The sequence below is a fragment of the Apiotrichum porosum genome (genome assembly GCF_003942205.1).
Source record: "Apiotrichum porosum strain DSM 27194 chromosome Unknown scaffold_4, whole genome shotgun sequence".
Lineage (NCBI taxonomy): Eukaryota > Fungi > Basidiomycota > Tremellomycetes > Trichosporonales > Trichosporonaceae > Apiotrichum > Apiotrichum porosum.
The window spans coordinates 231,081-254,537 of record NW_021167111.1 but is presented as its reverse complement, the minus strand read 5'-3'; the positions used below and the strand labels follow the sequence as shown (position 1 = coordinate 254,537).

General features: G+C 62.5%; 10 protein-coding genes across 10 annotated transcripts; 4 read left to right on the top strand and 6 right to left on the bottom strand.

The window, feature by feature from the left end:
* Window positions 1-61: 61 nt before the first annotated feature.
* On the bottom strand, window positions 62-452 carry EHS24_006824 (uncharacterized protein; the record flags this gene model as incomplete). The annotated part of the gene is made up of 3 exons (XM_028622225.1): window positions 62-170; window positions 223-337; window positions 389-452. 3 exons carry the CDS (start codon window positions 450-452, stop codon window positions 62-64), a joined length of 288 nt encoding a protein of 95 aa, XP_028477117.1.
* Window positions 453-803: 351 nt separating this feature from the next.
* Window positions 804-4,527, top strand: SET9 (Histone-lysine N-methyltransferase set9; the record flags this gene model as incomplete). The annotated part of the gene is made up of 8 exons (XM_028622224.1): window positions 804-1,025; window positions 1,125-1,171; window positions 1,225-1,290; window positions 1,341-1,773; window positions 1,814-1,911; window positions 1,954-1,989; window positions 2,040-2,582; window positions 2,631-4,527. 8 exons carry the CDS (start codon window positions 804-806, stop codon window positions 4,525-4,527), a joined length of 3,342 nt encoding a protein of 1,113 aa, XP_028477116.1.
* A 1,679-nt stretch (window positions 4,528-6,206) lies between these two features.
* On the top strand, window positions 6,207-8,982 carry UGP1 (UTP-glucose-1-phosphate uridylyltransferase; the record flags this gene model as incomplete). The annotated part of the gene is made up of 5 exons (XM_028622223.1): window positions 6,207-6,272; window positions 6,474-6,569; window positions 6,969-7,045; window positions 7,588-8,653; window positions 8,776-8,982. 5 exons carry the CDS (start codon window positions 6,207-6,209, stop codon window positions 8,980-8,982), a joined length of 1,512 nt encoding a protein of 503 aa, XP_028477115.1.
* An 839-nt stretch (window positions 8,983-9,821) lies between these two features.
* Window positions 9,822-11,328, bottom strand: EHS24_006821 (uncharacterized protein; the record flags this gene model as incomplete). The annotated part of the gene is made up of 5 exons (XM_028622222.1): window positions 9,822-10,302; window positions 10,416-10,497; window positions 10,564-10,586; window positions 10,861-11,050; window positions 11,262-11,328. The coding sequence occupies 5 exons, from the start codon at window positions 11,326-11,328 to the stop codon at window positions 9,822-9,824; spliced, it is 843 nt and encodes a 280-aa protein (XP_028477114.1).
* Window positions 11,329-12,292: 964 nt separating this feature from the next.
* On the bottom strand, window positions 12,293-13,029 carry EHS24_006820 (uncharacterized protein; the record flags this gene model as incomplete). The annotated part of the gene is made up of 4 exons (XM_028622221.1): window positions 12,293-12,390; window positions 12,558-12,565; window positions 12,611-12,669; window positions 12,853-13,029. 4 exons carry the CDS (start codon window positions 13,027-13,029, stop codon window positions 12,293-12,295), a joined length of 342 nt encoding a protein of 113 aa, XP_028477113.1.
* A 548-nt stretch (window positions 13,030-13,577) lies between these two features.
* On the top strand, window positions 13,578-15,027 carry EHS24_006819 (uncharacterized protein; the record flags this gene model as incomplete). The annotated part of the gene is made up of 3 exons (XM_028622220.1): window positions 13,578-13,662; window positions 13,707-13,783; window positions 13,858-15,027. 3 exons carry the CDS (start codon window positions 13,578-13,580, stop codon window positions 15,025-15,027), a joined length of 1,332 nt encoding a protein of 443 aa, XP_028477112.1.
* A 117-nt stretch (window positions 15,028-15,144) lies between these two features.
* EHS24_006818 (uncharacterized protein) lies at window positions 15,145-16,621 on the bottom strand (the record flags this gene model as incomplete). Its single annotated transcript, XM_028622219.1, has 4 exons — window positions 15,145-15,579; window positions 15,678-15,733; window positions 16,052-16,308; window positions 16,416-16,621. The coding sequence occupies 4 exons, from the start codon at window positions 16,619-16,621 to the stop codon at window positions 15,145-15,147; spliced, it is 954 nt and encodes a 317-aa protein (XP_028477111.1).
* Window positions 16,622-16,958: 337 nt separating this feature from the next.
* EHS24_006817 (uncharacterized protein) lies at window positions 16,959-18,665 on the bottom strand (the record flags this gene model as incomplete). Its single annotated transcript, XM_028622218.1, has 3 exons — window positions 16,959-17,510; window positions 17,735-18,307; window positions 18,426-18,665. 3 exons carry the CDS (start codon window positions 18,663-18,665, stop codon window positions 16,959-16,961), a joined length of 1,365 nt encoding a protein of 454 aa, XP_028477110.1.
* A 341-nt stretch (window positions 18,666-19,006) lies between these two features.
* EHS24_006816 (uncharacterized protein) lies at window positions 19,007-20,114 on the top strand (the record flags this gene model as incomplete). Its single annotated transcript, XM_028622217.1, has 5 exons — window positions 19,007-19,052; window positions 19,094-19,130; window positions 19,474-19,544; window positions 19,592-19,635; window positions 19,815-20,114. The coding sequence occupies 5 exons, from the start codon at window positions 19,007-19,009 to the stop codon at window positions 20,112-20,114; spliced, it is 498 nt and encodes a 165-aa protein (XP_028477109.1).
* Window positions 20,115-20,889: 775 nt separating this feature from the next.
* On the bottom strand, window positions 20,890-23,147 carry EHS24_006815 (uncharacterized protein; the record flags this gene model as incomplete). Its single annotated transcript, XM_028622216.1, has 2 exons — window positions 20,890-22,608; window positions 22,671-23,147. The coding sequence occupies 2 exons, from the start codon at window positions 23,145-23,147 to the stop codon at window positions 20,890-20,892; spliced, it is 2,196 nt and encodes a 731-aa protein (XP_028477108.1).
* Window positions 23,148-23,457: the final 310 nt, after the last annotated feature.

Genomic DNA, 23,457 nt, shown 5'->3' with positions numbered 1-23,457 from the left:
GGAGCCGCTTGACATGTCGTCAGGCAGCCCAAACACGGCCGCCGACGCTGCAGACAGGCATCTAAGCGCTGGGTGCGGGCTGGGCATTGGCGGCACGCTTCCGCACGTCGCCGAGCTTCCTGTCGACCTCAGCGCTTTCTGCAAGCAGCTCTGCCCTCTCTTGTGACAGCCTGTTACTTGTGTCAGCGAGAGCGAAAAAGACCACACGTCAGCTCGACGTACTGGACAATACGCGCACGCATAGCGCGGTCCGTCTTGAGCTGGCTGCCGTCTGGGATACGCTCGATCTGGTTGACGAGGCTCTTTTCCTTGAGCGTGAGGCCGTAGTAGATGGAGGCTGAGGGACACTGTCAGGGGGGAGCTGCCGGGTAAGATGCATGTATTAGACACTTGCCTGGGACGACGACGGCCGCTGCGCCGAGGAGGATCTTGTTAGCGACGAGGAGACGCATGGTGTGGGCCGAGTGGGTGGGTGAGTGGGTGGGTGGTGTGGACGAAAGCTGGGATATGTGAGTGGAGGATTACAGCCGAACTAGGCAATCGACGCGTCGGGGTGTGCCCACAGCCTGTGCGGCGGGCGGCGGGCGGTGGGTGTTGGCGTATGGGTGGTTCACTTCAATGTGTTTTGCCTTTACCTCACCCGCTCGTTCCGTCTCTCTTTACTCTTTCCTACCGATCCAACCACCCTCGTTCACCCTCCCACCAACCCCGCCATCGTCGTCCCCGTGCCGAGCACTCCCAGACCCGTGGACCGGACCTGCCGCGCGCCGCCCACCCGCCCCGCCAGGCCACCCGCGGCGTCAATGCCGCGCGCACAACAAACAGAGGATGTTGTCCTCGGGCCGGACGGCTTTCCACACCACGCCGAGGACCTGTCCCGCGACGACGACCTATGCTCCTACATGCTCGTCGACCAGCTGGGATGCGAGCGCCTGCCCGACAAGCGTCTTGGTGTTCATCCACAGCAGGTCAAGTTTGTTGGGCCGCCCATCAAGACGGCGGATGTTTTGAACATTGTTCAAGAGGTAGGTACCGCGCCGCGGGGGGCCGTAGCCAGGCGCGCGTGCCGGCATCAGCGGCGACCACCTTGCCATGCTCGAGCGCTGACCACTGCTTCTACACAGGTCATACAGGGAGGCAACATGGCCGATGCAGTCAAGAAGCTTGAAGAGTATGTGATGCGATGGTCGAATCACTACCCGTGGAGCTGACTGTTTGGCCCAGAATGCCAGTCTTCCAGGACCACCTCGCGCTCAAACACAACGCAAAGCGCCGGAAGAATGCCCTTCTGTACGTTTCCCGCAGCGCGTGCTGTCGTCTGACCACCCTCTTCCTCGCAGCCACGTCCAGCTCTACCTCCAAGTCTACCACCCCACGTCGCGCGTCGAGATTTGGCGCACAAACAGGTACACCGAGGTGTCTGGACATACCGAGCTCGCCATCTACGCCACATCGTCGCTCGCCAAGCACGCCGTCCTCACCGAGCTCCAGGGAAGCTGCGCCAACTTGCCCGACGAATGGCGTGAAGACATGGAGCATGCAAACTGGGGAGAGGTGTCTGGTGGCGAGGGCGAAGACGATGGAGATGACGAAGACGGCGACGAGGACGCCGGGGAGAGCCCCGAGGCGACAGAAAAGCGCAAGGCCCGAGAAAAGGAAAAGGAGATTCGCCGTCGCCGAAGTGGAAGGACAGGCCGTCGCGACTTTAGTATCATCTGGTCAGAGCGACGTCGGCACTATCAACTCTTCCTCGGCCCTGCTCGCTTCCTGAACGTGAGTTGAGGTAGTGTCGTCCGTCAGCTGACCAAAACAGCACGACTGCGAGCCAAACGTGTCCCTCTACCGTGCGGAGAATGGACGGGTGACGTTCCAGTGTCTGCGCGACATTGCCATTGGAGAAGAGTTGACTACGTGCTAGTGAGTTAAGACAGATGGTTGAATGCTAACTCTCAGCGGCGACAACTACTTTGACAAGGGCAACATGAAGTGGTGAGTAGTGCTCTTCACCTTGTCCTTTACCTTGTTGGCTGACAAGGCAGCATGTGCCTCACGTGCGAGAAGAACGGCAGGGGTTTCTACGCAGGCAAGCCTGTTGTCAACGGCCTCGAGTCTGAGCGTGCTGGCGGCTCGCGCAGCGCCTCGGCGGCGCCTTCATCACGAGCCAGGGCGATGAGTTCTGTTCGCCCTTCCATGGTTCCCGGCGACGAGTCTGCCGGTGACGAGAGCGAAGTCGAGGACACGACCATTGCCAGTGGGCCAGAAACGCCAGCTGCTGTTCTTACGCCCAAGAAGAACAACCACCTTCGACACTTGAACTCGCCTGCACCAGAAAGTGTCGTGTCAGAGGTTGATTCCAACGCAGACGACAGCCCACGAAAAGAAAGGCCCTTTCGCGCGGTCCGCAAGCAGTCAAAACCGTTTCAGTGGACCAAACGTCTGCCTAGGAAGGAACACTCGGCCTCGGTCACGCGCGAGCTCCTTGACGACCCCGAAGGCATTGACCGCTGTGTCACGTGTGTTGATGCTCTTACTGAGCGATTATGGGACAACTTGACCAGTAGCTACGACTCGCATTGTCCCAGGTGAGTGATCGGACAGATTCGTTTTATCAGCGCTGACCCAACCATCAGATGCACGCGCCATGCCCTGGTGTTCCAGCTCCCATGGCCGGCCCATAGCCCCGACAAGGTCAAGGTGTACCCGCCCACGCATCTCACTCCTCTCAACTATCAGCCCCGACCTGTCGCTTGCGTTCCACTTCCGTCCTTGGGTCCCAAACCCAAGAAGAAGATCGAGCCTGATCCAGAGGCCGTCCGGCAAGAACTCCAGGAGCTTGACCTCACACTCCCCACAGCGACGAGAGAAGACCGCGCTCACTGGCGGTTGCTTGCGGAAATCGAGCGCGAGCAAGGCTGGATCGACCATTTGCGGGCCATGGAGTTTGAATGGCAAGAGGCTCGCGACCAAGCCAAAGCTGCTCAAGAAGAGGCGCGTGCCGCAGCCAAGCAGGCTCGCGAGGAGGAGAAGCGCAAGAAGAACGAGGGCAAGATCCGCGGTTCGGGACTGTGGCAGCGATACGAGGTGGTCGACCTCGACGAGTTTGAGCGCAAGAAGAAGGAACGCGACACCGTCGTCAGCGGTACTCGCAGTGGGCGCAAGTTTACTGTGACCAAGCCGCAAGACGTGGACGAGGATGAGGTTCTGCGCGAGGCTCAGGCGCGTGTTGACGCCGAGCGCGAGCGCGAGAAGCTGGCCGACATCAAGAGCAAGGCGTGGCGCGTCATGAACAAGGACCGGCTTCAGACGTACAAGGCAAAGGGCAAGGCCAAGCCTGCTGTGCTGCTTCCCACTACATCGCCCAAGGCCGGACCGTCACGAGGCCGAGGCGCTGCAGGCCTTACTGCGGCCGCACCACCGCCTGCCAAGTCGTCCGTGTCCCCGCGCAGGAACCACAGCTGGCTACCCGTCATGACTGTTGCCAACGAATGTCCGATCGACTTGACAATGGACACGACCGACGAGGAAGACTCTGTGATGGTCGTGTCCGACTCGGACGATCGGCCTCCCCCATCCAAGCGGCTTCCAGCTACACCTGCTCGCCATGGCAGGCGGGCCGTCACCGAGGCCACTGCCGACGCCACGTCTGAAGATGAGCAGCCCCGCAAGCGTCCTGTACCCATCAAGTCGCGCGCGGCCATTGGCACCCGTCTTCCCGTCACTAGGGCACCGGCATCCACGCCCTCTGGTAGCGACAGCACCGCCACTCCCCGCCGTCCGCGCGGCCGTCCGCCCGGCACGGGGCACGTCCAGAAGCGCATGGCCAAGCAGGTTGAACGGGAAGAAGCGAGCAAGCGCAAACGCGCAGAGAAGGAGGCCCACGTCTCGGACCGTATGGCTCGTGACCCGGACTCGAGGCTCAACAACGGGCACCACCAGGCTGTGCCACTCCACAGCCCGCCCCGGCCGCCCACGGGCAAGTGGCACGGTGCTTCGCGACGGGAGTTCTTCTCCTTTGAACCTCGCGACCACGACCTCAGCGCGTCGCCCACCTCGGTCGCGCCGCCACTTCGCGCATACAGGGGCTCGGCTGGTGCTGGTGGTGCTGGTGCTGGTGCTGCTGTGCCGCGTCGCGTGCACGAGACGTTCCGCACCTCGTCTGCGTCGGCCGTGTCGTCATCTGCCGTGCCGTCCGTCGAGGAGGCCTCGCCTCCGTCCGTGGGTGACCTGGACGACAGCCACGAGTCGTTTACGTCTGCCGAGCTCGACGCAGGCATGGACAGCGGCAGCGACCCTGCCGAGCTTCCCCGCCCGCTCTCGGTCGTGCAGGCCGCCGCCGCCGTGCACACGCCCACGACGGAGAAGAAACGCAAGCGCCTGTCGGACGCGAGCAGCAGCACGACGTCGTCGTCGAGCAAGCGGAAACGCGTCTTCTTCCACTCGCGCCTGCACACCGAGTTTGACGCCGTCAACAAGCCCACACACCCGAGCGTGGCCATCCTGCCCCGCCCGCGATTCACTCTGTTATAGATGTTGATCGAATGGCCGCGTTGTTTATATTCTTCTTCTTCTTCTTCTTTTACAGGGAACCTTTGGTCTTTTTTTTACACTCGTCGTTATAGCTTCCTCCCCGCCTTCCTCTCCTGTTTACGCTCCCTTCCTGTTCGTCGGTGCGGTCGGTATACCCACCGACCGCACCGACCGTTCGCCTCCATACTGTATCAACACGCCATGCCATGCCATGAACATGAACAATGAAGCCATGACGTCGTGGGTGGAGCGCGTTGGCGTTGGCGTTGCCGGCGGCAACGGCCGGCATAGGTCAGCAGAGGTCAGCAGAGGTCAGCAGGAGGCAGCAGGAGGCAGCGCCGAGCGGAGAGAGCGGACACGCCGCAGACTCGCGGCACGGCACGAGCGGCATGTGGGGGGGCCATGGGGGTTATCATTCCCTACACATTGCACAGCCTACAACGCCTCGTCAGATGTGATGGGGCTGGGTTGATTTTTTTGCATGTTGTTATTTTTTTTTTCAGTGGCTTTTTATCTGCCGAGAGTGGGGATGAGCAGCCACAGCCGCATCTGGACCACACCCAGAGATCCAGCAACCCAGCCAGCGGGCCAGCGGGAAACCACACAGCCGTGCTTTGTTTTGCGGTACGCGCGTGCCTCGGGGCCTTGGGGGTGGGCGGAAGCGGCTGCGGCGCGCGGGTGGGCGGTAGTAAGCGGCATAGCAAGGTGGGTGGTGCGGCAGTTGCTCCTCTGCCCTCTTGTGCTGCTCCGGCTGCTCGATGGCTCCACCCTTGCCCCAGCGGCAATGGAGCAGGCAGCTGCATGTGTGCAGTAGAGGGAGGTGGGCATGGAGGGGACAGGGGAGCGTTCCTGTGCGTTGGAGCTGGAGCTGATAGATAGGCGTCGTGCTCGTGCTCTACCCGCGCATTCTACCGTCATTCTGGCTGGAGCGTGCACCAAAATTGGACACGTCGGGCCGGATCGCCTCCCACTCCCCCCCGCTCTTGCGCTCTCTGGTAGACTGTTTTTTTGCCCCAAGATCACAATGGCGCCTCCGACGATCACCCGGCCCTGCGCACGCTGGGGGGACGCTGCTGGGTGTGTGCTGGGCGTGCTCTCGGCTGGGTGGGCCACCGCAGCCACATTCACACGGCGCGCGGCTGCCAAGCTTGTTTGTCTCCACTGGTGAAAAAATCCTCATGCCAGTCAGCCATGCAGTCACTGCTTGCTTGCTTGTAGCGCGTTACGGCGAACAGTCCGGGATGCTCATATGCTTGTTTTGGTGCAGACGCGACCTGTTTGTGTCTGTTTCTGTTTGTGCGGCGTGTCAGCCGACGAGAGGTGGAGAACGCATTTGGGGGGGCCTATAGCTGGCAACATGCCGTAGGCGTGCGCGTCTTGGGGGGGGAGAGAATGCTACTGGCCCGAGCGGAGGGTGTGCCGCCGCTGACGCGCGGGGTTGAACGTGCCGGGTGGGGGGCAGGATCGGGAGGAGGGGCTGGGCTGGGCCGTGTACCACGCGCCGGGTGTGCAGGGCAAAGGTCTGGGGAGGTGGGTGCTGCGCGGGGGGGAGAGAGGGAAGGTGTGCATGTGTGTAATGGCCATAATACAAAGTGCCCCCCCCCCTCGTTCTCTTTCTCTCCTTTCATCCTCCCTCCTCCTCTCTCCTCCCCATCCTACCCATTCTCCACCCGCACACAATGGCTACCCTCGCCGCCCAGCCCACCGCCGCCCAGCAGGCCCGCCAGCGCGGCGTCTCCTCCATCGTGCGTGGCCCCCCTCCGCCTCCCTGGTCGCTGCTGCGGCAGCTGTCGCGACCAGCGCGAGACCGTGTTTGAATAGGATGCTGACGCGACACCCCTTTCCCTCGGCTCACTCCGTTGCTCCCCACCTTTCCTGTGCTCACTGTATACTGTGTCTCCTCCTACATAACCTCTCCGTGCTGCACCTCTACTTGCAACCAACAGGACTTCAAGTCGGCTACCACCGGCGTCGCAGCCAAGACCATGCGCAACGAGCTCAACCGCATGGTCGGCGGCGTCACCGACCCCGCCAAGCGCAAGGTATGTCTTGTTTTTAGCTCCCCTCCCCTCCCTTCCTCTCGCCTCTGCAGTGTTAGCAGTTCCCTCCAGTTCCCTCCTCGCCCTCGCGAGCGGCTGCGCTCTCTCGCACTCGCGAGAACGCGTACACGTTACACACGTGTAACCGCCGTCCGGCAGGTCGCGACAAAGGTCACTCGACGCCCCGCGCGCCGACACGTTGCACTGCCTCGTCCTGTACCCTCTCGCGACCCCTCTTGAGCCTACCCCATCTCCCTCGAGCTAGAGGCAGGACGCGATCCCTCGAGCTCGGGCCCGGCTCGCGGGTTCGGGTTGCGACAGGGTCTCATGTCACCGACGCACTGCCCCCCGCCGTGTCACAGGTTGTCCATGCCGTTCGCCGTTTGCTGACGCTCGTCACAGATCGTGAGCGCCGAGATGGACAGCTTCTTCCTCCTGTTCAACCGCTACCTCACCGAGAAGGCCAAGGGCGAGAAGATGTGAGTGTTTGTTTGCCTCCAATTTGTCTCCCGTCCTGCGTGGAGCTGTGTATACGCCCGGGGAACGATCGCGGCGATGGTGACCACCGCCGAGCCAAGGTGCGCTGGCACGACCAGAGCGACCTTCCTTGACGGCGGGTAGACTACCCACGTCGCTGCCAAGGACTCTCGCACCGCACGTTCCATCCACGACCCGACGTGGCGCGTCGGATGGACAGGCGGTGCCAGGTGTCACTTCATTTACCCCGCATCCCGCATGCGCTACCCCCGCACTTCGGCGCTCCGTCGTCCGTGCGCGGTCGTGCAACACGATCAAGAACGGCGTTCGTCTCACCGGCGTGCTTCTTGCAACCGCGCAACCCGCGATGACACCTCGTGACTCCACGATACGGCTCGCGGGTGCCCGGGTGCTACGTGTTTGGTGGGCTGCCTGTGTCGTCACATGTTCAGACCGTTCCTGCTTTGCCTTGCGTCATCGTTTTACAGCATGCACACTCCGCCCGAAGCTCCGACGCATCGTTTTGCTGACAGTGCCTCTCTAGCGACTGGGAGAAGATCCAGCCCCCCAAGCCCGAGCAGGTCCGCCCTTACAAGGTGCTGCCGGATGTCAACCCCTCGATCCTGAGCAAGCTTGCCGTCCTCAAGCTCAACGGTGGTCTCGGCACCACCATGGGCTGTGTTGGTCCCAAGTCGATCATTGAGGTTCGCGAGGGCATGACCTTCCTCGACCTCTCGGTCCGTCAGATTGAGCACCTGAACGAAAAGTACAACGTCAACGTCCCCTTCATCCTCATGAACTCGTTCAACACCGACGACGACACTGCCCGCATCATCCAGAAGTACCAGAACCACAACATCAACATTCTCACCTTCAACCAGTCCAAGTACCCCCGTGTTGACAAGGAGTCGCTCCTCCCTTGCCCCGACAGCGCCGCCGCCGACAAGGCCAACTGGTACCCTCCCGGACACGGTGACATTTACGATGCCCTCACCAACTCTGGTCTCTTGGACCAGCTCATTGCTGCCGGCAAGGAGTACATCTTCATCTCCAACGTCGACAACCTCGGCGCCGTTGTTGACCTGAACATTTTCCAGACCATGATCGACGCTCAGGCCGAGTACGTCATGGAGGTCACCGACAAGACCAAGGCCGACATTAAGGGTGGTACCATTATCGACTACGAGGGCAAGCCCCGTCTCCTCGAGGTCGCCCAGGTGCCCAAGGACCACCTTGACGAGTTCTGCTCGACTCGCAAGTTTAAGATCTTCAACACCAACAACATCTGGGTCAACCTCAAGGCCATCAAGCGCGTCATGGACAATGACGAGCTCAACCTCGAGATCATTGTCAACAACAAGGTCACCGACAAGGGCCAGGCCGTCATCCAGCTCGAGACCGCCATCGGTGCTGCCATCAAGCACTTTGACTCGGCCATTGGCATCAACGTCCCCCGCTCCCGTTTCCTGCCCGTCAAGTCGTGCTCGGACCTCCTCCTCATCAAGTCGTCCCTGTATAACCTCCAGCACGGTGTCCTCACCATGGACAAGACCCGCGAGTTTGGCGGCACCCCCGTCGTCAAGCTCGGCGACGACTTTAAGAAGGTTGCCGTGAGTATCTAGTGTGCTGGTTTCTCTGCGTGCACGGGCCAGGAATGGCCCGTGCCCGTTTTGCGGGCTATCACAGGCTATCATATCAGTACCGTGTTTTTGTGGCTGACGCTTTTTCCCAGAACTTTGAGAAGCGCTTCAAGTCGATCCCGGACATCAAGGAGCTCGACCACCTCACCGTCTCGGGCAACGTGTGGTTTGGCAAGGGCATCCGCCTTGCGGGCACCTGCATCTTCGTCGCCACCGAGGGCAACAAGATCATGATCCCCGACGGCACCAACCTCGAGAACAAGCTCATCACCGGCAACCTCTCCATCATCGACCACTAGACGCCGCGCAGCAGCGCTGGCAGAAGTGGGACAGGTGGTGTACTGAGAGCGAGTCGGCGGGTGTGTGTGTGTTTGTTTTTTTGTTACCGCGCGGGCCCGACCTCCGCGCGCGGTGAGGAGGTGCTCGACGAGATTGATTGATCATGGACGTTTTTTTTGGATGCGGCATGGCGTGCGGGTGATTAGTGATAGTCGTTAGTCAAAACGCTGCGGTGTATGGCACGACACGAGAGCGTACAACCCTTGGCAACCCAAGGACACACAACCCTCGGTGTTTCGCAGCGTGGCATATCAGGTAAACCCTGCCATACCTTTAATGCAAGTGTATGGAGTAAGCAGAAGCGAACAAGGACAGAAACGATAGCTAGCTGGGTGGGACGCGGGGGGGACGGGACGGCAGAGAGAGGGGGGAAGGGAAGGGAGGGAGGGAAGAGGCGCTGGGGTATGGACGCTGGGGTGTGCCTGCAATATCACTGCATTACGGGGATTCTCGTGTCTGTGGGCCACGTTAAGGGCGCGTTAAGGGGGTGATAGAGGTGGGGTTGTTGTTGCTGTTGTTGCTGTTGTTGTTGTTGTGGGTTTTGTGTGTGTGTGTGTGTCGAGATGCCTGCCAGGTCGACTCGGGGGCTAGGGGAGATAGCACTCAAGAAGAAACAGAGAATTGGCAAGAGCTCGGTCTAGCAGCCGGGGATAGGAACAGGGACAATCGTCGCCCAAGACCTGGTGCTGCAACTGGTCAAGTTGCAGCAGCAAGACTCGAGAACGGTGCCCCCTCCCCCGGTTGGCCACGCTGCCGACGGCGGAGACAGGAGACCCACCGTCGGCGCGGCGACAGCGCCTTAGCGGCGCTGCTGGGCGCCAGTGCCGGCACCACCTGCGCCGGCGGCGGGGTTGGCGCCCGTCGCAGCCGCGGCGGGGGCAGCAGCCGGAGCAGCGGGGGCAGCGCCAGCCGGGTGGGGGGCGGCGGTGCCACCGACCCAAGTGCCGAGGAGGCGCTTGGCGGTGGTCCAGCCGTTCTGGACGGCACCGGGGTGGCCGGCGGCGAGCTTGTCGAGGCGGACGGTGATGCTGTCCATGGCGCTGCGGGTGAAGGGCGACGCGTGGTAGCGGAGACGGATGAAGTGGGCGAGGAAGATGGGGGTGACAAACGACGAGCGGAAGGTGATGGCACCGAGGAGCGAGCGGGCGAGGATGAGGAGCTCGGCGTACGCGACAAAGTTCATGGCCTTGTCGTAGTTGCCCTTGACCCACAGCTGGATCTGGCGTCCGAGGTTCTCGGCCCAGTTGGGAGCAGGGCGCGCGGCGCCGGCAGCGACCTTGCTGGAGGAGCGTCAGCTGTGTGCACCAAGGACCAGCTCAGCTGGAGTGCCGGCAATTGCCCAGCGCGTTCAAGAGGACGCGCTCGTGCTGGTGCCCACACGCGTTAGACTCACGGGTAGAACTTGGGCAGGATGTTGGTGCGCAGGAACGTCGCGCAGTGGAAGAGCGAAAAGGTCGCAAAGGGCAGGATCGAGACTGGTCGGGGTCAGCTTGCAGCTCTCAAAACTCAGGCGCTGTCTATCATCAGCGGTTAGGGCGTACCATTGATGGGCTTGGAGATGAGCCTGCGACGTCAGCATCGATGTCATTGTTGTCATTTCATGCCGAGCAGGGCCGCACAAGACGCATCCACACGCGCGCAGCGGTCAAGCCGAGGCGGGGAGCGGGGAGCTGGGCGGCGCATGGGCACACAGCCTGTCAGCGCACGACTCGGCGCCGCCGCCGGCCTTCCAGTCCTGTGCAACCAACCCTACGCGCGCCGCTGCAAGCCAAGCCACCGCCGCCGGCTCCAGCGCCCACGCCCCCCCTCGGACGTCGACGCTCGCTCGTCCCACTCACCAGTAGAATGCCAGGAGACCGTACTGCGCGTTCTCATCGACAAACGCGCGACGGAGCCAGGCAGCGCCGCTCGGCTTGCCGAGGCTCTTGAACACGACAATCGAGTACGACAGGAGGGCACCAATGTACACCAGGCGATAGCACTTGACGGGGGTACCGCGGAACAGCAGCGTCTGGAGGATCACATATGCTGCGCGAGGGAGTCAGCGGGCGAGTCTGATGGGGGCATTGGGGGAGTGGGGTGAGGGTAGAGTGAGCTGCTGCGGGCAAGAGATGGGTGGACTGCGCCTTTCGACCATGGGCCTGCGCATTCGACATCCATCCAGCAACAGGCCACTTGCTGGCGACAGACGCTACCTGTCCCCCGGCTCCCCACTGCTGCCTGTGTATGGCCAACGCACCAGAGTTGAAGAGGACGGTGAGGTGTCCGGCCGCCCAGAGATAGTGGGGGTCGATGACGGATGGCATGGTGGGCCGGAGTAGGCTGGGTTGTGGGGCTGTGGGTGGGAGAGGTGTTTCGTTGTTGGCCCCGACGACGCGTGGACGTATGCCGAGCTTTTTGTGAAGGGTGTGTGCGGTGGATGGGGTCCTTGCCACTTGTTCTAGGTGTTTATGGGTGCCGGATGTGGGATGTGTGGTGGATGGTGGATGGATGAGAACAAGGTGGAAGGAGTGGATGGATGGATACGCACAGCACAGGGAAATGGCAGTCGCTGGGCGGCACACCGTGTGGGCGCGGGCGGGGTGCATTCAGCGGGCAGCGGGGGTTGTGACGTCGAGAGGGCATGACGCGGCGTTTTCACGGCGATCGCTATTCTCAGCAACGGTACGGTGGCAGCCATCCACCAGCCTTGTAGACTCCACCAGCCACCCGTTGCAATGCATGCATCGATTTATCATGCGACTGGGGTGCTACTATGACTGTGATCACTGCATACACCAAGCTAAACTTCGGGACGCGACAGCGTTGTCTTTTGCCACGTCCCGCAACGACTGCCGCTTCCATGACCCAACCAAACACACACGTCCGTGCGTCATCGCTGCCACCAGTCCAACGTGGAGTGGAGAGGCACACGCTTCGTACACTTTCCTACGGGCCGTGCCGCTTCCCAGGTCGCTACGAGGCTGCTGTCATAACGGCAGTGGTGACGCTGGTGAGGTCGACCTGGGACACAGCCGTGTCGTGGCCTTGTGGCACGTCCAGCGCGACACGCTGTCGTGTGGTCGCTTGTCTCGTGGTGTCATGTGGGAGACACCTAGGTCCCATAATACATACACTCCAGCTACGTGGATAACACAAGACTATGCCCCTTCTCCCTCCATCCCTCTCTCATGCACATGCGCTCGGCCTTGCGCCTGGGTCTGACGCAGACAATGGCAGCGGCCAGCTGCTGCCGGTCTACAGGTCTACCGGACTGCCATCGCCTCGCGCCTACTTCTTGCTCGGGGTCGTGGGCGAGCTGTGGTTGTCGTGCATCAGGTCCGCAATCGCGGTCTCGAGGTTGTCTATCCTGCCAGACATCTCGGTCACTGTAGCGTGTGAGTAATAGGGAAAAGGTCAAGGGGTCAAGTGTGAGGATAAGGCTGGTTACGATGGCGAGGATAAGGCTGCCACCCGCTGGTGATGAGCGCTTGTCTCAGCAGTACCAGTGCCCTCTGTACAGCGTCCCAGCTCACACCGCCGTGAACACACTCACTCCTGTTGCTACACGGCGTCAGCACAGTCCGGATCCATGCGCACACGACTCACAGAACCTGTTCGCTCATGTCGTCAAAGCGCGACTCGAGCTGGTTGAGGAGCGTGTCCACCTGGATTGTCAGCTCAATAGTTGGCGAGACATTGAGACGACCAAGACTAGTCACGGTTGAGGACCTGTTGGTCACCCCAACTGCAGATCGGTCACCTCGCCTTCCTCCACCATCACCGCCACCCAACCAACGCGCACCCAATCCCACCTACTCCTCCCATCAAGCACGCGCGCCCATACTCACAAAACCACACATCTCTCCGGGACTAGCCACGTTCTTGGCGTTCGTCGTGCCCGCACCGGCAGCAGCGGGAGCCGCAGCGTCGTCGGACGACGTGGCCGACGCCGACGGGAGGGCCTTGCCCTTGCTCTTGTCTGGGGACCGGGTGCCGGCAGGCGCGAGGGCGGCGGTGGCGCTCATGGTGGGTGCGGTCAAGGTTGGGGTTGGAGTTGGGGAGTAGTAGCTTGAGCGCTGGTGTCTGTGTCTGTTGACGAGCGCGGGGTGGAGGAGACGGCGAGAACACGGACGACACGACCACAAATGCTGGCTCACCGCCGTCCATCCTAATGTTGACAACGCGTCTGTGGGGACCCGCGAAAACGGGATGCCACAGTCGCAATTCCGTCTTTCCCCGCGTCGGGACTGTGGCAGCGTGCAGGTCATGTATGACGACGACGAGCGTGTGGATGACGACGACGAGGGTGTAAAGTGCATAGAGTATGCAGTGGAGCCCGTAACCCATGCATACGTCTTCTTGAGGCGCGAAACCTGACGGAAAACGCGTCTACAACCTTGTGCCGATGACGCTGTGTTGTTTTGCAATTTCCCGCCGCCAGGGCGACGACCGGGATGGAGGTGGTCCACCGTTTCCTTTGCATTTCTCTTAACCTCACGGCCGACAACCTCAACCAACAAGACCTTGTGCCGCAGCACAACCAACGCGCCAGCCGTCGCCGCCGTCGCACACCATGCCTGCGCGACTCCCCGCGCCGCTCATCCATCTCCTTGGCGTGCTGCGGCCGCGTCTCTTGCGGCCAGATGTGCGCGTGCCGAGTGGGTCTAGCTCTGCTCTGTTGTCGTGTAAGCTAACGCTTCAGGTATTGCCCAGGTGGATTGGGCCGGACTCAAGCGCGAGGGATTCAACGCCGTCGTTATCGACAAGGATAACTGCGTGGTGAGCAGCGTGTCCGACGGCTGGCGTCACCATCAGCCGTCTGCTGGACGCGTACGGCGGCAGCTAACAACCAGACCCTCCCCCACTCGGACGCCATCTACCCAGCCTACTCCATGGCATGGAAGACGCTGCTGCAGACCTTTCCCAACCGAGTGCTCGTCGTCTCCAACTCGGCCGGCAGCGCCAAGGACCGTGGCGGCATTGGCGCCGAATCGCTCTCGTTCTCGCTGCGCGCGCCCGTCCTCGCACACAGACAACCCAAGCCTGCGTGCTCGACCGACATTCTCGCCTTTTTCGAGGGCCTGACTGTGCCGCATACGAAGCGGGACAAGATCTTGGAGCGGTTTGAAAAAGTCGAGGAGGTCGGGGACGCGGCCGAAAAGGAGATGGTGACCAAGTGGCGCGACGAGGTTGTCGACGGTCCCCTCTGTGGACCTCTGCAACAGACCCACAAGTCGGGCGATGGCGGTGTGGAGAGCCGGATGGCAGCTGCAGCCGATGCGGCTGCTCTTGCTCCCCCTCCCGAGTCGACCACCTCGCCCGCCGAGTCTACACCAGCCCCGGCTCCCGCCGCGGCGTCGTCAGACGCCCTGCGCATCCTCGTCGTCGGCGACCGCCTGTTCACCGACACCCTCCTCGCCCGCCGCCTGGACATGTACCTCGGCTCGTCCCCTTCGCCGCCCACGCTCTCCATCCAGACCACGGACCTTCCCCAGCCCAACGACGTGCGCGCGCTGCGCCGCCTGGAAAACTGGCTGTCGGGCCACAAACTCGCCAACGACGGGCACACGGCCGGCATTGCGTGGTCGCAGTTTGTGCTGCCGACCGAGCCGGCCCCGCCCGTCCCGACATGGATGGAGAAGCAGCTCACGCGCCTGGACCCCATCAAGGCGCTCGACGACGGCGGCCCGCCCATCACGTGGGACCCACGGTCGTGGCGGCCCAAACCCGTCGCCGCCGCCGTGCTGCAGGGTACCGCCGAGGCGACGGCGTACTTGACGCGCCTGGCCGCGCGGGTCACTGCGCAGGCGGCCAAGTGGTCCTGGAGCCGGTTCCGCGTGTGGGCCGGGGCCAAGCGCACGCAGCTGAGCCAGGCGCGGCAGACGCGCGCGCACAGGCGGGAGATTGAGAAGCGCAAGGCGCGCATGGAGCAGGCCAGGAAGGCCGCAGAGGCGGAGGCCGAGGCGGCGAGCAAGGCCGAGGTGAAGCAGAGCGGTGTCGCGAGCCCACAGGCTGCGACCTAGGAGCGTACGAGTGGGAGCAGAGGCACGATAGCATGCACGCAGACCTTGCATTGAGACCACAAACTGTACACAAGACGATGACGATGCCTACTGACCCTCTCTCTGCGTCTCCCTCTCTCATGGCCCCGCCACCGCTCCCCTCAGCACAGCGACCTCCCTCTCCAACGCCGCGCTCCTCGTCCGCTCCGACGCGACCTGTGCCTCAAGCTGCGCCATGCGTGCCCGCGTCGCCTCGAGCTGGCTCTCGAGCTGTGCCACCTGGCCCTGCAACGCCGCGACTTGCTCCTGCGCAGCGCTGGCGCCGGCGCTGAATGCGTCAAACGTCGAAGTGGGGATCGGGACGTGGTTGGGGGTAGGCGCGTCTGCTGTCGCGTCTGCTGTCGCGTCTGCCGTGGCCGACACGGCGGTGGGGAACACGACGCGCTCGTCGTCTGGCACGTCGACCCACCCGCCTGGGGCGGGCACGTTGCCCCAGTCGACCTTTGCGAGAAAGTCGGCGACGGCGTCCACCTGTGCGTCTGCGTCCGAGTCTTGCTGGCCGCCGCCCATGTCCTACAGAAAAATGCATCAGCTTCTATACAGAGAACAGAAGAGAACACCTGCGCTCGCTCCCTCTTTCTCTCTGCCCTTCCACTTCCACTCCAGCTCACGGCACCACCACCACCCGCCCTAGTAGGGGCGATACCGCGCCTCGGGCCCACCACCACTGTGGAAATCGGACCTCACCCTTCCTGCCGCGCCGCCGTCGTCGCCGTCTGCCGCGTCGTCAAACGCGCCGTCTTGCTGCTCGTCGTCGTCGTCGTCCCACTCGTCGTCGTCGTCGTCATCGCCAAACCCGCCGCCGCCGCCGCCGAAGAACGACGCCGGCTCGCCATTGGGCATCAGCGAGTCGTGCAGTGCCGAACAGGCCGAGAGCGCCGAGAACAGCGGCTCAACTGCGTGTGTGTGTCAGTGTGTCAGCTGGCGCATATCCATGGAGAACACCTGCTGCCTGGTGCCTGTGCCCCCCGTCATCACCACTCACGCTGGTCAGCAGCCACAAAGAGGCGCATCTCGCCGAGCTCGGCGTACTCCTCCTCGTCGACGCCGTTGAACCCCGCGGCGCCGCCGTTCGCGACAGCGCCGTTGGTGCCGGGCACGGGCGCCGTGGCGGCCGTCTCGTCCAGCTGGCAGTAGATGTGTGCCGGGCGGTCGCCGGCGGGCGTGAGCGCGTGCAGCGTGAGCGCCGGGAAGGGGAGGGTGAAGCCCGCGAGCGCGGTGGCGGGGACGAACGTGACGGCTCTGGGTGGGGGGAGGGGGGGGGGGGAGGTTGTGTCAGCTGAGATTCGGCACACCAGACGTCTGCGCTGGACCTTCTGGACCTGCTGAAACTTTCTTGCCGTACTCACTCTTCAGTCACGTACAGCCGTCCGGGCACGGCGACGCCGCTCGCCCAGCCCTGCGGCGCGCCGGGGGTCGCGAGCTCGACTGTCGCGTCGTTTTCCCAGCGCAGCACGGGCGGAATGTCGCTAAAGCTCGCGGGCGTCGAGGACGTGAGCTCGGCGTGGCGCTCGAGCGTGATGGAGACGGGCGGGGCCGTGATGGGTGTCAACATTGTCGAAACGTGTTGTGAGGTGGGGTGTGCAGAGGGAATGTCAGAGAAGCGGCGCCGGTTACACTAGTTACACACAGTGGCGCGAAATGAAAACAACGGTGTGTGTCCTGTGGCGAAATTTTGGTTCCGCTCTCTGCGCTCTCTGCAACGTTGGTTTGGTGGAAACTTCAGACGTCTTCTCTCATTTTCATGCTGGCTACAAGATGCGTGGCTGCATGCTACTACGGACAACAGTCTACTGCTGGATGAGGATCTACTACAGGCGCAGGCGGGGAGAGGAACCCTGCCCCCCGAGGCCCGCGCCATTATAATGTGGCAAACAAGAAAGTGCGCGCGTTTAAGCACCGCACTTCCAGTAGCAGATGTCGCCATCCACCACCTCGTAGGGCTTGCCCTGCTGGCGGAGCTTGCCGGCAGCCTTGACACCGGCCTCGGTGCCGTACTCCTTGAGGTCGGCAAAGGACATGATCTCACCACAGACAAACTTCTGCTCAAAGTCCGAGTGGATGACACCGGCGGCGGCGGGCGCCTTGACGCCCTTGCGGATGGTCCAGGCGCGGACCTCCTGGGGACCACAGGTAAAGTAGCGGATGAGCTCGAGCGACCCGTAGCCCGAAGTGGTGATCTTGCCGAGGTTCGAAGGCGACTTCTTGCCGAGGCCGAGGGTCTCGCCCTCGGCGGCCTGCTCCTCGTCGGACATGTTGACGAGACGCTCCTCGAGCGCGACCGAGAAGGGGATGAGCATGTCTCCCGGGTTGTTCTCGTCGATCCAGGCCTTGATCTTCGGCAGCCACTTGTTCTTTTTCCTCACAAAGTCGCGCTCTGAGAGGTTGACGAGGTAGGTGATGGGCTTGGCGGTAAGGAGAGTAAGACCGTTGATGATCTCGACCTGTAAAAGGAACACAAATGTCAGCTCCAAGCCCCTATATTATGACTGTCACGAGAAAAATGTGGGGGGAGAGGGTAGGATTCAGAATAGGTAACTTCTCATTAGGTTTGTTCAGGCGTGACCCCGACTTCGACGAGCTGGGTTTGAGGGCGTATAGCCCGTCTCATCCGATAAAGGAAAACAGGAAAGGGGAGAAAAAAGTGGAAACAGAATCTGATGCTCACCTCCTTGTTGGTCCAAGTACCCTTGCGGACGTCCTTGTTCTCCTCGGTCAGGGTGACGAGGATACGCTCGACGGTGGCGAGCTCCTCCTTCTTGGCCTTGTCGGCGAGCGAGACGCTGCCGCACGAGCGGACCTGCTTCTTGAGGCGCTCAATCTCCTTCTCGACCCACTCAATGTCCTTGAGACGGAGCTCGGTCGAGATGATCTCCATGTCACGGAGGGGGTCGACGTCGCCCTCGACGTGGATGACCTCGGCGTCGTCGAACGCACGGACGACCTGGAAGATACCGTCGACGGCACGGACGTGCGACAGGAACGCGTTGCCGAGACCAGCACCGGTCGAGGCGCCGGCGGTGAGACCGGCAATGTCGATGCAGGTCAGGAAGGCGGGGATCTCGGTCTTGGGCTTGTACACGGACGCGAGCCAGTCAAAGCGCTCGTCGGGGACGGGGATACGCGCCTCCTCGGGGTCGATGGTGGCATAGGGGAAGTTGGCGGCCTTGCCGAGGTCGGTCTTCGAGAGGGTGTTGAAGAACGACGACTTGCCGACGTTGGGAAGACCGACAATACCGATCTGAGGTAACACGTCAGCAAAAAAAAGGACGACGATGACTAAAAAAAAGTTTCGAGCGACGGTGACTTGTGCCGTGTCGTTGCACGAGCACGGTCGCCTGCCAGTGTCTTCTACTCACCTTGAGGTTGTTACCGGGACGGCCAAGGATGACCTTCTTCTCCTCGACGTTCTTCTTCTTGGGCGGCATGGCTTTCTTTTTGGCGGGGGCTACAGACGAGACGTGGAAGGGGCGACGGGCAACGGGTGCGAGTCGGGCGTGGTACAAGGGTGGGAGAGGGGCGGCGGCGACGGCTGCAGTAAGGACTACTGGACGAAGCGCAAGTGTAAAGGCCGAGTTGCGGACGAGGGAGAAGCTCATACACCCGCTGTGGAGTGAAGAGAGGAGGAGAGATGGGGGAGAGTGGAAGAACAAGACTTTTTGTGGCAGCGCGACGGGGGCGAGAGCGTGCGCAGGGGCGGCCGGAGAAGGGGCGAGGAGAAGGGCCACCAGCCAAATGGCAGGTGGGTAATATTTATTTGTTATTTTTGTATTTATCCCACCACGCGAATTCAATTTCAGCGTCAGGTCCCCCAAGTTGCGCCCAGGGGGAGCGGGTGTCATGGCGGACAAGTCCGATCCCGCCGGCACAAGACACCATGCGGGTCACTGCAAGTCACCGATAGTCTCCTCAACTTTGCTCCATCACCACCACCACCACCATGGACCCCAACACCCTCCACAAGGCCATCACGCTCGCCTTTACCTGTGAGCTAGTCTGCTCTGCGGAACAAGCTGACATCGTACAGCGCGCGACAGGGCGTACGCTCCGTACTCCAAGTTCCGGTAAGTCTGAAGCTGGACGAGGCCGCACGATGCTCCCCTTCCTTGCGGCTCTGGTTTGGCCATGGACCTGTGTTTGGCCATGGAGCCGTCACGCTCCACTGGCCACCGCCAGCGCGAGGCTGGCTACAAGAGTTGTTCCGTCGGCAACGGTGGTTCCACATCCGCAGCCTAGTGGCCAGTGGCCGGCCAGTGGGCCGGTGATCCAGCGTGTGGCAAATACCACGACCAGGCGACCTTCCCTCCTCCCTCCTCCCTCCTTCCCCCTTCCCCCCTTCCCTCCTTCCTCCTTCCCTCCACGAACACCGCCTCATGCACCATAGCGCACACTAACCACTCCCAACAGCGTCGGCGCCTCCATCCTCATGGAGGACGGCACCCTCGTGGGCGGGTGCAACGTCGAGAACGCCAGCTACGGTAGGTATATGCCTCGTGATACCATGGCCGTGGCTAACCTACCCCAGGCGCGGGCATCTGCGCCGAGCGCACCGCCATCACAAAGGCTATCGTGAGTCACCCCCCTCCCCTCCCCTCCGCCGCGCGCCGATACCGTACCGCTACCGCTACCGCTGTCATTGGGATAAGATCCTAGCCAGCGGGCGTCCAGCGCCCAGCCACATCGGCAGAACCCCCCCCCCCCCCCCCCCCCTCCCCCCCTGCAACAGCCAGCTCACCCCCCGATCCCAGAGCGAGGGCCACTCCCGCGTCCAAGCCGTCATCGTGACCTCGGACCTCCCCACGCCCACCATCTCGCCGTGCGGCATCTGTCGCCAGGTGATTCGCGAATTCGCGCCCCTCTCCGCCCCAGTGTACATGGTCGCGGCGGGGTATCACGAAAAGTATGGGCAGCAAGACACGGCGCCCGCGTTCTTGGTCGCGAACGACGGGGAAGCGTTTGCGGTGGCACAGGATAAGGACATGGTGTGTACCATGACCCTGGACGAGCTGCTGCCCATGAGCTTTGGGCCCGAGCACCTCGTCAGGTAGAGAGCCGGGGGGAGGTGGACGGGGCATGTATACACTGTATATGGGCGTAGGGAGGGGCTGCAATAGGCTGTAGGGGGGGGGGGGGGGGAGGTGTTTCTTCCTCATGGGGTTGCACGAAGGGGCGCGGGTGGCCGCTGACATGTATTCTCATGAGGGTCTTTACACTCAGCAGGAGGGAGGGAGGGAGGGAGGGAGGGAGGGAGGGGAGGGAGGGAACCGGGGGGAGGTATCTCGCTCTCGGAGGTATCTCGCTCGCTGGCTTGTCTTTAACGAGGAAAGAAGAGGAGGGAGGGAGGGAGAGAGGTGCGGGGGCGTGTCTTGTGTATATATTTCATTAAGGATTTTAAGGTAGGGTACGGTAGGATACGGTAGGATACGGTAATTTGGGTGGTGGTGGTCGTCGTCAGGTCGTAGGTCTCGTTAAAAAAAAAAAGTATGGTCGTGGCCGGCGCTCCGGGGGTGCTGGTGCAGCGCTTACAATTGCGCATTATATATTAGGAGCGGGCAGGAGGAGGTGAGAGGGGGGGTGGGTTGGCTTTGCGTCGGTTCATGCGTTGGGTGCGGGCGGAGCGCGGGGGTATTGACACCGTGTGGGGTGTACGACGAGAATAGTATGCCGCGCATGTGCGTGTGCGGTCCGTGTGGTTCGTGTATGTAGGCAAGAAACGGGGGAAAAAAGCGTGAATACGTCGGTCTTCGATGCCGTGGATGATCTTGGCGAAAAGAAAAGAAAAAAAGCTGAAAGAGAGAAAGTGTCCATCGCGTCAGAGGCGAGTTACTGCGCAAAGCCGCGCGAGAGGAACATGTCGCCGTCACCGGCGACGCCGTGGGGAGGGCCGGTCGGCTGAGGGGGGCTGTTCTGCACCGTCGACGTAGCCAGTGGGTGCGGGTGCTGCTGGTGCGGGTGCTGCTGCTGGTGCTGCATCTGCGGGTTGTAGAACATGGGCACGGCGCCGGGACCAGAGGAATAGTTGCTGCCGCGTTGCGGGACCGGGGTGGCGGGTGTGAACGGAATGTGGCCGCGGGGTGGCCCACCAGCCGCAGAGTTGTATTCCTGGGCCATGAACCCGGGCTGCACAGTGATGGGCGACTGGAGCATATGTGAAGGCGCTGAGGGGATGGGTTGGTCCTTGGCAGGGCCTGTGATCGGGCTCGACAGCGAGTGGTTGGGATACTGCCCGCGCCAGTCGGTGGTGTCGTAGAGACGTGGGGGCTGCGGGGCCGTAGCCACGGGCCACTGCTGGTAGTCGCCTGGAGGGAACACGCCATGCCTCTGCGACGACGGGGTCTGCAGAGTCGGGTTGATGGGCGACGTGTTGGACGACGACGTGGTGGCCTTGGACTGGGGAGTCTCGGGCGCCTGGCCCGGTTGCGTGAAACGCATACCGGCGGCCGTCGACAGCGAGGTGGTAGACGACGAGCGCGGGCCCAGGGCCATGTTGGGAACGGACGATGTGGTGGATGAATTGGAGGGCGATTCCATGGGCACATCGCCGACGCGCTGGCCTGCCGGGGTGGCATACGACGACGAGCGGGGCGATGAAGGTGGGGGCGGAGACTGTGTGGCCGTCTGTGCCATGACCTGTGCGCGAGTGTCCGGGTCAAGGGTGACCTGGCTCATGCCGTGTGCGAGACGCCACCGCTCATACGTCGACGCAATGTCCTGGCCCATGCTCTCGACGTGGTCGCGCGTCATGCCCAGCTTGCTGTTCAGAGCGGCGCCCCAGTGCGAGGTGGTGAGCGCCTGGACGACCGTGTTGGCAAAGTAGATGCCCTCGGGCGAGAGGCGAACCTGGCCAGCAACATTGACGTCGTCTGGGAACGGGGGAGGGGTGGCCGAACGTGAGCGGATAGACGGGTCAAGCACAGAGCCGTCCGGCACGGATGCCGGGCGACGGCGGTCCCAGTTGTTGTCCTCCGTGTCCGAGCTCATGACCACGCCGAGCCCGACGCCGGGGCCGTCTTCCATCTCCGACTTTCGACGCTTGGCCGGGGACGGGCGTGTGTCCTGGTGTCCAAAGGGGAAGTCTGCGCCAGACTGTCCCGACTGACGACGCGATGTAACGTTACTAAGACCCGCGCTGGTGGCACGGGGCTTGGACGCGCGCACCGTCGCGTCGCCCGACAACGACAGGTTGCCAAAGACCGCAGTGTGTTCCTGCCACGACGAAGAGTCCGAGGCAAAGCCTGCAGACAGGGTCGGTGAAAACGAGTTGGCAGGCGACGAAGCGTCAGAGTACGACGCAGCAGAGCTGTTGCCAGACATGGTGAACGACTGCGACGGCGAAATGGTCATGGACATGGGCGGCAGGTTCGAGTACGTGGTCGAGGCCGACGACGGGATGCCTTCGTACGACGACGTCGAGCCAGAAAAGCTGGGCCTCGAGCTACTGCCGTCGCGCGCACCCAGGTTTGAGATGGGCACGCCGTAGCCCATGTGGCCGCCCTGGTCGTGGAGCGGTCCGCCAAGCGGCTGCTGCGACGACTTTGCAGCCTTTTGAGACATTGTCAGCAACCGTTGCACCACCACTCTTGCACATCGACACCCCAACTCACCTCGCGCTTCTCCTTGTCCCTCAAACGCTTGCGGCGCTGCCTCTCGCGGCCCATCTCTCGCTTCCTGGCTCGGCGCGCCTCTTCGTCGTCTGCCAGTTTGGACCGGGGCGCCATGGTCGATGGCTTGGCGACGGGTGCGATACCGGGATGCTCGTACGCCGAGGTGGTGTCGACGGTGACGTCGAGCGTCTGGGGGTGGTCGCCTGCCATGCGGCGGGAACGGAGCTTGGTAGGGGTGGCATGCGTCACTTGGACAGCCGGGAGGCTGCCTGGTGGTGGCGAGTGTGAGACCGGGGTGTGATCGGCCATGTCGCTGTGCATGCCGTGGGGCGGACCCAGGTACGACGGTGCGCCCACGGCTGCCTGGTCGTGATAGTATTGGAAGGGTTGGTACATGGTCGTGGTCATGAGAGCGTCGTCTGGGTCGGGCACAAGATGGTGGTGAGGGACGTGTTCGTGAGTGAACGCGTCGTTCATTGCCTCCTTTGCGTGTGTGCACACAATCAGGTCACACGGGTGGGTGTGCGATGTGGTGCGATGGAGGGAGGAGGGGAGGGGTGAAGGGGGGAGGGGGGAGGGGGGGGAGGGGGGGAAGGGTGTGTTCGCTGTGTGTGGTTTGGGTATATCGATGGGCAGGTGGCAGCGACAGAGAGAGGAAAAGAGTGAAAAAGAAGCGCGGCGAGGGGGAGAGGTGGGGATGGATGGATGGGTGGGTGTGTGGGCGATGGGCGAAGAGAGGGCACGGATACCAGGACGATCGACGGCCGGAGGATCAATGTCAGCATAT